At 41.0% G+C, this 14,332-nt stretch overlaps 1 protein-coding gene across 1 annotated transcript in view; it reads left to right on the plus strand.

Annotated features, from left to right (window-relative positions):
• Positions 1 to 14,332, plus strand: part of SMAD3 (SMAD family member 3) — an 81,158-nt gene that overhangs the window by 46,391 nt on the left and 20,435 nt on the right. Inside the window, exons 2-3 of the mRNA XM_069985962.1 lie at positions 11,368 to 11,561; positions 13,516 to 13,650. Coding sequence (XP_069842063.1) covers positions 11,368 to 11,561; positions 13,516 to 13,650 — 329 coding nt within the window. The remainder of the gene's footprint in view (positions 1 to 11,367; positions 11,562 to 13,515; positions 13,651 to 14,332) is intronic.

Raw genomic sequence — 14,332 nt, forward strand, 5'->3', positions numbered from 1 at the left:
TTAGGCTCCGTCCACACCTGCATCTTCAGTTCTGATTTGTCATAGAAGCAGAGAAACAGAAATTTTGGGATAGCATATCCGCAGCACAGTAGGCACCACTGGCACCCAAGGGACCCCACTAACTTTGTAACACTCAGCTGTGGTGACCAAAGAATGAATACTTTTCGACTACAACGCAGATGTGAACACAGTCTTATTAGATGATAAGACCTTAAAGGGATAATCCGGCAACTTGGTGCTGTTAAGGAGAAAACCATAAATCCTTCTGTGGATTCCCCTGCTGACTGCAAGGCCTCCTTTTCCAAACATGTCTTGGAGTGACAGCCTGCTCAGCCAGTCACTGGTCACGGTGTTGTCCTGTCTCAGTCACTGATTGGCTGAACGGCTTGTCACTCCTGAGACAAGTTTATCCCAAAAGTGGAGGGGCTGCTGTCAGCGGGGGACGCCACAGGAGGATAAGCGGGAGAGCAGAAAGGTAAGCATTGGCTCTTTATTGTTTTTTGCATAACAGCAGCAAGATATTAAAGGGGTTGCCCCCCCCAACCCCTTTAATAGATTAGTTAAAATTATATACCTGGCCCTGCAAAACTGCTGCATTGATAGGAATGCTCAAAGACTTATGTACGGTAGTGTGATATGTGGTCTATTATTATATCCATCATTTACTACCTCTGCAGTACCCGGTCTTAGGCCTCTCTCACACAGACAGTATTTTCCATCAGTGGAGTGGGTCCAAAAAGCAGAAGAGGTATCTTGATATCTTCCCAATATACTTCTGTGTTCCATTCCTGTTTTCTGCTTCCATAATGCCGTTTCTCGCCGGTCTCAGTTGTAGATTAGTCAGCTGATACACCCTGATACTGCCAGTGCTGCTATAATAACCGCTCTATATAGAGTACACACTGATACGGTATAATATTGTGTTTGTTATTGGGCTCATTCACAGCAAATGAGGTAAGCTCCTCTCTGCGGAGGAAATGAGTCATCCTACAATTCCTTGCACTGCAGTGGGGGTATGAAGAGGAAGTGAATGGGACCAGTGGTAGGAGAATTACGCTGTGTTTTCTCTAGTGAGACTACAACATAATGAGTATAGGGCATTGTTGTTTGCTGCTATTACGTTGTTTATCCCTGCTGGATTCAATGCAGACGCACTCAAGCACTTTACATTCGCTGTAAACAAATGATGGGGATCATCTGGGTCCTTGGATTATGTTGGGATTATTCTTTTATTAGAATAGTTTCATGTGAATACAGCTAAAGGCCAGGTTCACACAACGTAAAAGTAAGGGCAGAATACGTCCGCATTTTGGATAAATACGGTCCAAAATAAAGAACATGATCATTATTTCAGGCCATATTTATCCAAAAACGGCCGTATTTTGCTCTGATTTTTACGTTGTATGAACGTAGCCAAAAGGTGTAAGTACATAGTTACATAGTAGATAAGGCTAAAAAAAGACAGGGGTCCATTAGAAAAAAAGTTATCCATAGTATAGGGGATATCTAGCTTATTGGTGGGTCCGACTGTTGGGATTGCCACCATCATGAGAACTGATGGAAGCCCCATAGAGAAGGATTGGAGCACTGTATATGTAGTGTGCTTTGTTCATATTAGCAAAAATGCTCTACTCTTGTCTCCATTCAGAACACATGAACACTCGTGCAAGACAAATATTCTTTTTTATGAAGGGATCAGGACCACACAATTATCCCAAAGCTGTTGCATGTGTATGGCTAGCTTAAAGGGGATATCCATGAAGAAGGAAAGGTGTTACCTTTCTGCACTCCCTGGCAGCTCACTTCTGGCTTCGTCTCATCTCAGCCTGATATCTTCTTTCAGCCCACCCCATGCAAGCCAGGTAAGACCGACCAACAGCAAACTGGAAGTGAGGAAAGTAATAATTTTACGGCTCCCTGGATAACCCCTTTAAGTGGTTAGTTTGGGGATTGACTGCAGGGGGACGTTAACTTGGGCTCATGTACTGTATATCAGTGGGATATGTACATATTCCTATTGACTCATCACAAGGCTGTGGTTGTGTATTCAGAGGAAGGATGTTAAAATTACAGCCAGTTTGCCAAGCTGGGAAAAAGCTGTAATCTGCGTTTGCTGGTGGGTAGTGCTTCCCAAGCCCTCCATTCCTTTTGGGACTGCCACAGATAGATGATAGATATAAAGTGGCAGGGTCCATGCTTTACCACCATTTCATCTAACTGGGTGAACATGGGACCCCTCTTCCTAGAATTTCGGGGATTCCAGTAGTCATACCTAATGGATCTGACAATTATCACCTACAGTGTTTTTTGGATACAAAATTAGTGATGATCCAAGCCTGTAGACACAAGTGTCAAACCTGGGACCCTCCAGCTGTTGCAAAACTACAATTCCCATAATGTATGTGCAAAACTTGCTGTACACCTACATATATATATATATATATATAAAAGTATATATATATATATATATATATATTAAATAAAACAGTGGTATTTTTTTCTCATCAGAAGTATGTGTGTTTCATAGACAGTGTACAATTTAAATTCTGTCCCGATAATGCCTCATGTAATGGTATACAGGATATAGGAAGTCTTACAAGCTGCGAGACATTCTATGGAGTCTAGTTCTGACTCCTAAAATTAAATAAAGTGGAGGCAAATAATCACTGTCGGCTCGGAAGAAAGAATGTTTACCATGTAAAATATTCCAGAAATAAATAAGAATGGCTCTTCTGATGTAAGTTGCATAGTAGTTGTCTACTGCTGTCTAGTTTAGGACCACCAAGCATGCTCCCATAGCCTTGGAGACGTTCCATGTCACAGGGATACTGGGTGAGATAGTCTGCTCCAGAGTCTCTGTATACATGTGAACACACACACACATTGCTCATACAACATCCTGCTGTTGTCTTGTGTGACTCCATAGTCTGATTATAGCGTTGTTTAGCTGTGAGACATGTGGGCATGTCGTCTCCTCTACTCCTCCTCATAGATACTGAGTTACAGCTTATATTTTTCAGTATACCAGTTTCCCCATTGATAAGAATTTTAAGACCTTTGAAAAAAGACACAAAAGGGTATTCAACAACTAGATATTTTTGTACTATTTAAAGCCACCATCTCTGTACTTCCATTTTAAATGACAACAGCTTGTGATGCCATGCTGTTTACACAACTCCCATCAATGTCAATGGAGCATATGCAAACTGCGTAAAACAGGTCACTTAGCTGCTTTTAACTTCCTGACCCCTTCTGGTGTCCGCAACCTGGCCAGAGGGGGTTGATGGGTCTCAAGATAGATGTGGGTCCCAGAGTTGGGCATCTGGCAGATTTCAGCAGTCCTTTAGACCTAAATGGAGTGGTAGTATGCCACCACTTCTTATGGTCACTTCTAGTTGTCATAAGAGGTCGGATTCTAGTGGTCATACACCATTAATCAGACACTTATCACCTACAGTATTCTATGGACAGGCTATGGTCCAAGCCTATGGACCACAAGTGTTAAATGGAGTGGCAGTGTGCATACTTAGACATCACTTCTTATGATCACTTCTAGTGTTTATAAGAGGTCGGATTCTAGTGTCATACACCATGGATCAGACACTCATCACCTACAGTATTCCATGGACAGGCTATGGTCCAAGGCTATGGACCACAAGTGTTAAACTTTCAGCCCTCCAGCTGTTGCAAAACTACATCTGCCATGATTCCTGCATAGCTAAAGCCAAAGCTTCATCTGTAAAGTCATGATGGTAATTGTAGCCTATATATCTATGTCTATGTAGCCTATCCTATGTCTAAAGATCTATTTTAGATGGCTTTCCACTTTAAATACATAAAACCTCACTTTTAGTAAAAATATTTTTTTTCAGTAGAAGTGTGTTTCATGTACAATGTGTAATATTAAATCTCTCCCGATAATCCCTTATCTAATGGTATACAGGATATAGAAAGTCTTAGGAGCGGCGAGACACTCTATGGCATTTAGTTCAGACTCCTAAAGTATAATCTAGTGGCATTAAAGTAAATTCATGGTAAAACAAACAAAAAAAAATGAAACAGATTTTTTATGTAGTAGATGAACAACTGCAAACAACATAGTAAGTAGGACATGTTGCAGTATAAGAAGGAATATAAGTAATCTGTAACCGTGAGGCCATTAGAGCTTTGAACCATTAAACCATTATAGGGTTGTATGAGTAAGAGGGGAGAAAGGAAAAAAAAATCAGACTGGCAGAAAGCAAGAATAATGGTTGGAGTGCAATTCATAGCCTGCTGTGGGACCATACAACGCATCCAACCATATTGGGCACATGTCACTTTATTTCTCATAGATTTTTTTACAGATTCCATCATAATTACTCTGCATTATGGAGGTATTTTCCTTTTGATTCAGAGAGAGAATACTGTTAAGAAATCAACAGGGGTTGTGATCGCAAGAAGTTTTGCATTACATTTATATATATATTTTTAAACTTTTTTCTGTTTAAATCAACGTTATACATGTGGCTTAACTGTGAAAGTGGACTGTGGGACCAAACAAGTCCTTTCTGCACTTACACACTTCATCATGCAGGTATAAACCATGGGGAATTAACTAAGGGTCCTATTACACGGGCCGATGGCAGCCTGATCAATACTGTAAATGAAAAAGAAAGCAGAAAAAGGGAGGGGGGGGGAACAGGCGCCACGCGTGATATAGGTATAGGAACAGATATAGGAATAGACAAAATGGCTGCTCACCTGGTGGCCACTTCATTCAAATGCATATCACCCCTTTAGGGGTATCGTTGGTCCGGATAGATGAATAGAGCCTCCAGTGTCAGAGCGGCATATCGACACGGACGGGATCAAAAAGATAAAGGTCTGCTGAGCTGGCTGTACCATAAGAGATGGGATATTCCCAAAAGGGGCCCGTATATTAAAACAATAAAACAACTAGAGAAAAAGGACATATATGGTATATGTATAATGGTACTTACAGTGCCAGCGCTGACCATAAGGAGTAGTAAAACAAAAGCTACAGTGTTAAGAAGCAATGACAAAATTTAATAAAAGATTAAAAATGTACATCAACAAATTGAGCACTGTATAACGCGTTTCAGGAGCGTAAAACCTCCTTTCATCAGATACAGATTAGTGCATAACAGATAATGGAACAGCAGTGACATAAATAGACACTTACCAGGAGTTAGATCCCGCCAAATAGATAGTGGCCACAATAGATAGTAAACAAACCAACATCTCATACAGGAGCGCTTTCCATATAACATTCAATAAATGATTAGCCATATGCAGTATTGATAAAATCGCACATAGTTATCTAGGAAATTAGTTATAATGATACTGTTGCAAACATGTATCAAACATCTCACCCATCAGTAAGGCAGAATGAGCAACCTATTAGGGACTGATAAAACACAATGTATCAAAATATACAAATCATACCTTATATCAAAAGAAAAAGACAATAGGCACAGTGATAACAGGTTCAAGCGCTCGCGCTCAGAGGTAAAGCACGGGACCATGACAGAGCTGACAGATACCGCCTGGAGTACCCCTTTAAAGAAAGTATATTGCAAAACTGCCTGTAATCGCTACCCCTGTTGATTTCTTAAAACTGTTCTTTTGCGACAGTGCCTCTTTAAGAAGAGTTTTAACCACTAGTGAAATAAAAAATAATAAACTAGAATCAAAATTTGAATTCTCCTTTTTGGAACATTTACAAAAGAAATCTGATTGGTAGCCATAGGCCAGGGATGGGGATCACTCAGCTGTTGCAAAACTATAATTCCCATCATGCCTGCATCGTGCATGGCCTAAGTTTTGCAACAGCTGGAGGGCCAAAGGTTCCCCATCACTGCTATAGGCAGTAACTTCACCTTTCCTTTTCCAGTTGTGGTAGAGTAACATTGACTTCCAGTTTTTTTCTAGATACAGTTTGATAAGATTTTTTTTCATATTTTAAACAACAACAAAAAATTGTAGCCCCCCTCCTTCCTTCCTTCTCACATACAGTGGCCTGTCCCGGTTACAGCCTATGGCCTCAAAATGTAATTATAATAATATTTATTCGTATAGCATCAACAGATTCCGCAGCGCTTTTTTTTTTTTTTTTTTTTAATACATACAGTACAGAGTTTACATAATATACAGTTAAGTAAAATAAAAATACAAAGTGTATAGGAGGAATTTTAACAAAGAGCTCTTTATCCCTTGCCTCTATCACTGGGTCAACTCTTCAGATACTAGTAGGGGAATCAGATGATCCATATCATAGAAAAACTAAAACTGCTGGGACCCTACTGAGCTGTGGTTAGGATTACACTTTCTTACCCTTTGCACGTGTACAGGCTTCATTGGATAGAAGGTCTATATATCTTAATAGAAAGGCCCATGAGGATAACCATCACCTAGCATTTGCTACATACAGTATCTGCCAGTTAGCTCCTTTCCATGCACATCATGCAGACGTTTCCTGCCAGTTCTCTGCAGCCCAGTCTTCTTGCAGTGTAGAAGTGGCTGACTCGGCAACAATAGGAGTACAAATGGCAAGGCTCTGCTCCGCTGGATTAAGGCCAAGACTGGCAGTCGCTTGCAGGCTTTAGACATGTTTTCTGGCAGAGGGCAAGTCCCAGCTAGAGCTCTATCCCCTTAAAATAACTTTCTCAAATATCTGAGTATTGTGACCTGGAGCTCAGCACATTCTCCGAAGTGTTTGCAAGTATAATCCGAGTGTCACTCATTGACTATATAGCCTGTAGCTCATCTTGTATATTAACATTTTTCGCATACGCCGTAATTTTGTACTATCCCCTTTTTGTGACGTCATTTAATGTCAGCGTCATAGATTAGTCGTCTATGAGATTTGTTTCTGACCTGTGAGAAGTCTTCTAAACTGGTTTAGGCGAGTAGACGCTTCTGTTTCTGCAATAGTATACTTCCCTAAGGTCTGGAAGTGTCCACATTTTTATCGAACACTGATTTACAGTTTATCTAAAAAGAAACCTAAAAATATGTAACTTTTTGTATATATAAAGTATATTTCTACTGGTTACTTATGGAAACAGTCAGCATTTCCATAAGTTGACACATCCATAGCATCTTATTAAACATGAGTACAGTCTGAGCCCAGAAGTCCCGGCATTTGATTACCGGTGGCTGCAGAAGTTGGGTGCAGCCCTAGGCAGTTATTCAGCCAGCGGTAACCAAACGTGGCACACTTGAGTTCAGATGAAGCTGAGCGTGCGCGATGTTTGCTCCTCACTAATTACTATATACATTGTGCATTGGAACCTAAATCAGCATCTTCTGCAGAGAGTGAACTGGCAAGGAATGGATAATCCAGTACAAGAGAAAACAAAAAGGAGATTTACTACAAGGGATTATAACATACCACCTAGGGTCCTGACCAGTGGAATCCCAACTTTAACTCCAGTGGTTTGACTGATATTCTATTGACTTGCTATAGGACTCCAACACATAGTGCAATGGTCTGTTATCTTCGGCAAGTGAATTCAGTGGTTGGACCTATCGGATCCTTATCACTAATACTACTTAGTAAATTATAACCTAGGGATTCCATATGCCATTCTGTACGTTAATTCACTGTCTCAAGATGTGCCACCGGTCTCTTAAAAATTTGGCACATCTGTGAGCTGCGGACTCACCACAGTTTAGCTTCATTCCCTTTTTTAAAAAAAAAAAGTATCCAAAGTGCCATAAAAACTGTAAGTAAGAACAAGTTCCAGGAGGCGGGCTCTTCTGGTTGGTGCAGAGAACAGTCTGCCTCTACTATCACAATGATTGACAACTCTGGTGTCCAATCAATGGACCACTAAAGCTGTCATTTATAGCTAAAAGGAGAGGCTGGGGAAGATCTCAAAACCTCCTTTTTTCTTGCTATGGGGCCGTCGGGGTCTCTGTATAGCACTGTAAGTAGTTTTGATGGCTCGGAGCTGCTGACATACCCCTTTAAGGTTTTATGTAAATTAATTCTGCATGGTCAAAAAAATTCTAATGTGATTTTATGTGATTTTTTGAAGTCCAGTGAAAATTTTTATTAAAGTATTGTATTGCCCCCCAAAAGTTATACAAATCACCAATATACACTTATTACGGGAAATGCTTATAAAGTGCTTTTTTCCCTGCACTTACTACTGCATCAAGGCTTCACTTCCTGGATAAAATGGTGATGTCACGACCCGACTCCCAGAGCTGTGCCGGCTGTGGCTGCTGGAGAGGTTGATGGCAGGGGGACACTGAGGGACACAGGGCACTGGAGGGACACTGAGAATCCCTTTGCCATCATCCTCTCCAGCAGCCACAGCCCGCACAGCTCTGGGAGTCTGGTCGTGACATCACCATGTTATCCAGGAAGTGACATCACCATTTTATCCAGGAAGTGACATCACCATGTTATCCAGGAAGTGAAGCTTTGATGCAGTAGTAAGTGCAGGGAAAAAAGCACTTTATAAGCATTTCCTGTAATAAGTATATATTGGTGATTTGTATAACTTTTGGGCGGCAATACAATACTATAATAAAAATTTTCGCTAGACTTCTCCTTTAAGTAATAGGAACCCTGGTCTGTGGACCTGTGTGACCATGCTGAGCAGTTACTGGGCCCTGTATGTGAATTGGTGTTAGGAATGCACGTAGCCCTGTCTGTAACTCTCATCTACAAAGAACCTCTGTATCCCAGCTACATTTAAGCATGGTGAAATATTTTGTTATATAACCTTTGGTGAGTTCTAGATGTTATTGAGTTACAGTGCCCACACAAACATAGCGGACCAGTGGTGTGCAGCCTTGCGGGTTTCACAGCTTTCAGCGACTCTAAAGAGCATTATACAAATAAATCAGAAACTATGCAAAAGTGATTCACAGCCGTGTGCAGAGGAATAGTCACCACCAGTACAAAGATTATTACTAGCCAACAATCCCAGGACTGTCCCACATCCCAGACCACAAAAGAAATAGAGTATAATAACTTAAAAGGGTACTCCGGCAAGAAAAGTCAGAAAGTCACAGACATTTGTAATTTACTGCTATTAAAAAATCTCAAGTCTTCCAGTACTTATCAGCTGCTGTATGTCTTGCAGGAAGTGGTGTATTATTTCAAGTCTGGAGAGCAGGAGAGTTTTTCTATGGGAATTTGCTACAGCTCTGGACAGTTCCTGACATGGGCACAGGTGGCAGCAGAGAGCATTGTGTCAGACTCGAAAGAATACACCACTTCCTGCAAGACATACAGCAGCTGATGAGTACTGGAAGACTGGAGATGGTTTTCAAATAAGTAGATTACAAATCACTGACACTTTCTGACACCAGTTGAGTTAAAATAATTTTTTTCCCGCTGGTGTACCCCTTAAATGACAAGTGTCACTTCGGTACATTTATGGGGTAGATGTTTGGTCAGTGGGATTATGTGCCGCAGTGAAAGAAAACTCTGAACGCTGCTATGCCCCAATGAAAGGGGGTAATCTACACCTATAATAGCTAGTAAAATACCCATGATAAATGTGAGGTGTCTCGTAGAACATACCGCAAAGTTAGTGTCAGTTTTACATGGAAGTTTTCCTTTAAGTGACTGGTTGATGAATTCCTAAAAAGTGTTGTCTGTGTGAATTTGTGCAAATATTAACCAGCAGCCACTCCATTCCTGGGCTAGAATAAGCTAAGCATTCATAGCCGTGTGTAAACTGTGTCTGCAGCCATAAGGGGAGGAAGCGAACGCCTCATCATAGCAAAGAATCCTAATATCAGGGAAAATCACATTCAACACAGGTTTGGTGTGAAAGCGGAACAGTCCCCAGCATGAAGGGTTAAGCATTAACAGATGGCATTGCCAGGACTCCTTATCTCTATCTTATCCGGTCAGACCTCCCTTCTCAGCTTTGTGACCTGTCACACATCCTGTATGTGTGCGCTAAATCCTGCTGCTTTATATATAGATTCCCTGCAGTGGAGCCCTCCGTGTGGTTAGTAAGGAGACTAGCAAAACAATGACCCCCACCTTTTATAAGGCACCTCGCCTCTGCGAAACACAGATCTCTATCTAGCTTTTCTTTTAATAGTCATTGTAAAACGCTTGTAACCGTACAGATCCTGGGTTTAGTTTCAGTGATATACGACGATGATCCTGATACCACTTTCTTTAGCCGTGTAATAATTCACACCATAAAAGGGGTATTCCCATCTCAACTAACATAGTTAAACTTTTGAAGGGCTGGTCATGGTAAGTATTCTTGGAAATACATTAACTTACCAAAGTTACTTTCTTACCCGATATGCCCCTCCTCCTAGTGTAAAAACTCATTGTCTAGGTTACCAACCACCACTCTGCTCTAAAAGCAGTGGTCTGGCTGGTGTATTTATAGCTGTAATGTAAATGTCTATGAGGAAGATTTATGAAAGGTTGTTTGTCTTTTGATAAAGCTGGGCCATAATGTGAATATACTGTATAATATATAGAAATATGTATACTGTAGCTATATATACACACAACAGCCGGACCACTGCTTTTAGAGCAGAGCTTTGGTCGGTAACCTAGACAGTTTGCTGTCAACAATGGAGGAGGTGGGTGAGCATATCAGAGAAGGAGGGAATTTTGGTAAATGAATGTATTTTCAAAAATATTCAACCTTAGCCATACAACTATGCAACAGATAGTTGGTTCGCAGATCCATGTGACATAGAAACAAACAATAACCCTTAACACACTTCAGCTGTGCAGCATCTGAACACACATAACCAATGCAGTGACATCTAGTGGCGAAACTTTATCATTACCTTCATCACCATTTCTATACAATAAGTACAGGCTTTTTCGAAGGGTATAACCAATAGTAACACCCGTGGTAGGACACTGTGTGTATATATATATATATATATAATTTTAACTAATTCATAATAGAACAACTTTCTAGCACTTTGGGGGAGATTTATTAAACTGGTGTAAAGTAGAATTGTCTTAGTTGCCCCTAGCAACCAATCAGATTCCACCTTTCATTTTTCAAAGAATCTGTGAGGAATGAAAGGTGGAATCTGATTGGTTGCTAGGGGTAACTAGGACAATTCTACTTTACACCAGTTTGATAAATCTCCCCCTATGTTTCTAGATTAGGCATTGTTAAGATACATGCAGTGATTTACACAATAGCAATTGTAAATGTGGCCCAACAATTCTTCTTTTCAGAGTTATATGTGAAATATATAAAGTATCTGAAAGGGTGGAAACACCTCTTCTAAGAAAGTCAATCTGCCCAAGGTGTGAACCTCTGCTCTAGTACAAGCCCTTGTTTTACATATGGCGTCAGAATTATGGACTCGATGATAACTACAGCTTATACATCTTCTTTGCAGATCTCTGGATGGTAGACTGCAGGTGTCTCATCGAAAAGGATTGCCTCACGTCATATACTGCCGTCTCTGGAGGTGGCCGGACCTGCACAGTCATCACGAGCTGCGGGCAATGGAAATGTGTGAATACGCATTCAACATGAAGAAAGATGAAGTGTGTGTAAATCCATATCATTATCAGCGAGTGGAGACTCCAGGTAAGTGACTTTACATTGCAGTGAAGTTTTAATGTGACAGGGAATCTGTCTCACGATCAGAGCTGCAGGCATGGACAGATAGCTTATAGGGAAGAAAAACAAATGGCAACAGCCTCTTAGCTGATGTTTGTTTCCTAAGTTATAAAGTCATGTATTACTTCTAAGCTCAAGAGTCATAGAGGCAGTGCTGAACTGCAGAAAGGACGTCTGCTCCCTCCCCCAACCCTTACTCCTTGGTGTCTCTGCACTAAACTCTGCACATCAATTATACAGGTCAAGTAAGAGGGAGCGAGGAAGGAAGGAGGCATGCATACAGCAGCTCAGCACAGCTTCTGTGTCATAAGTTTAGAAGTAAAACATGATTTTATAACTTTGCCATCAGCTAAGAGACAGGTAACATTTTTTTATGTCCCAATCAGGTATTTGCTTATTTTTGCAGCTCCGAGCCGGATAAAGAGCTGACAGAATCCCTTTTTATTGACTTTTCAGTATTCTTAATACAATATACAGTATACATTAAAAAAAGTACAGTCTGCCAGTGAATGAGCAGGACTTCCCTTTTCTCCACTTTCCAGACGGGAAAAAATTATTGGTTTTAAGATGACCAAGCTGTGTGGTCCTTTCTAGTATTTCTTACAGTAAGAAGAGAGCAGATTAAAGTGCTATTCTTGCCATCAAAAGCAATGAAACCCTAAGGGACCTCCTTAAAGTGAATGGGGGTCCTTTAGTTTGCATCCATTCAAAGGGGCATCCATCAAAGATTTATGGGCTTCTTTTATTAAAACCTACTTATTCTCTATCCAAAAGATAGGGGACAAGTAAGAGACTGCGGAGGGTCCAATCTTCGTGCCCTCCAGCGATCGCGAGAACACCTCTTAGTAAATTAGGTTGAGCTATTGAAAGCAGGGCTTTAGTTAAAGTGTACCTGTTGTTTGTAAAAACGAGCTTGAGAGGATGCGCTGCAGCACGGTCTGCTCCCTCTTTGTTAGGGAACATAATGCAAGTGTATGGAGCCCGACACTTTTACATATGACAGATACACTTTAAGACCAGCATACTAGTTTTAATAAATCCCCCCTAAAGGGGTTATCCAGGATTGGAAAAAGCACAGCTACTTTCTTACAAAAACAGCACCACCCCTGTTTTCAGGGGGGGTGTGGTATTACAATTCAGCTCCATTCACTTCAATGGAACTGAGCTGCAAAACCCACACCCAACCTGAGGACAGGAGAGGTGCTGTCTCTGTTAGAAGCCTGAACAACCCTTTAAATAAACGCGTATCGGAGAGCATCACCGCCAGCCTCATGCCCTTGAATCTGAGTTTATACCACATTTATCAAACTTACTTTTCGTTGAACGATCCAGCAATGACTGTTTAAATCAGGGATGGGGAACCTTCGGCCCTCCAGCTGTTGCAAAACTACAATTTCCATCAAGCTTCGCTTTGGCTGTCCAGGCATGATGGGAATTGTAGTTTTGCAACAGCTGGCCAAACGTTCCTCATCCCTGGTTTAAATCATAATGTCAGTATGTACTAAAACATGCTCAACCGTGTCTGGACATTTATGGGAAAACATATAACAGCACTGAAGTGGTTAACAGTATAGGTAAAGATTTTGTTCACGTTGAGCACACACATTACTGACATTATTCCTGTATGTGTAGTAGAGAGCCTTATATTCACCAATGGAATATACTATAGATATGTAAGTCAGCGTTGAGTGTGACGTTTGTACCTAAAAAATTTTATGTCGTTATTTTTATTAGAAATTCTGAAAGGTGCAGCAGTGTCAGATGGTGTTGGCACGCTATCATTTCCCTCACAAAGTCCTAAAATGGATAGTGGTGGAGCCATGATAATCGTTCCATAACGTCACTGATGTTGTCTCTGGTTGTAAAATCTAAATAGAATAAAACTGTTCCTTTACTTAATTTTTTTTTTATTTTGTCTCAGTTCTGCCTCCTGTACTAGTCCCAAGAAACACAGAGATTCCCGCAGAATTCCCTCCTCTCGATGACTATAGTCATTCCATCCCAGAGAATACTAACTTCCCAGCAGGCATTGAGCCCATAACCAGCTACATTCCAGGTAAGGACGTCCGTAACCTTTTATGTTTTGCATCACATTTTGTTTTGTTATATAGTTCTCACCTGTTCTTTATCTTCTATGTATTCCATTGTAAACTATCATTATCTGGGGAGAAACCTAAGAAAGGTTAGGTTAAGGATTTTTCTGAGACTTTGATATTGATTGTCTAACCTCACAATAGGACTCCCAGCAGCCCCAGTTATCAGCTGGTGGAGGGAGCTGTGGTGCGCCTTGGTGGCGGTCATGCTTGGTAGCTCAAGTCCCTTTTACATGGGTCAGTGGCCGGAAGCAAGCATGTGATCGACACTTGTTTGTTGGGTCTTCACAAGGCATGATCAGTGCCCCCCAAACGTGCTGACCATTCTTTGCATCACTGTCAGCCGCACATCACCTGTTTACACAGAGCCATGTGCGGCTGACAACAACGCATTATATGTTCTGCACAAAAGATCGATCAGCCGATGCAAGAACATTTGCTTATTGATCAACTGATTGCTGCTCTTTTTATATGAGCCGATTATTGGCAATGAACCTTCCCAGGAAAGCGCATTTGGCTGAAGATCAGCCTGTGTAAAAGGGCTAGCATTGCTAAAAATCTGCCAAAGAGCGGGAAAACTGTCTTGAATCGCTAATTAACACTCGTTTGCTTCCATAGACAGCTCCTTAGGGTCCATTTACACAG

This window comes from Dendropsophus ebraccatus, chromosome 1 (assembly GCF_027789765.1).
Source record: "Dendropsophus ebraccatus isolate aDenEbr1 chromosome 1, aDenEbr1.pat, whole genome shotgun sequence".
NCBI lineage: Eukaryota > Metazoa > Chordata > Amphibia > Anura > Hylidae > Dendropsophus > Dendropsophus ebraccatus.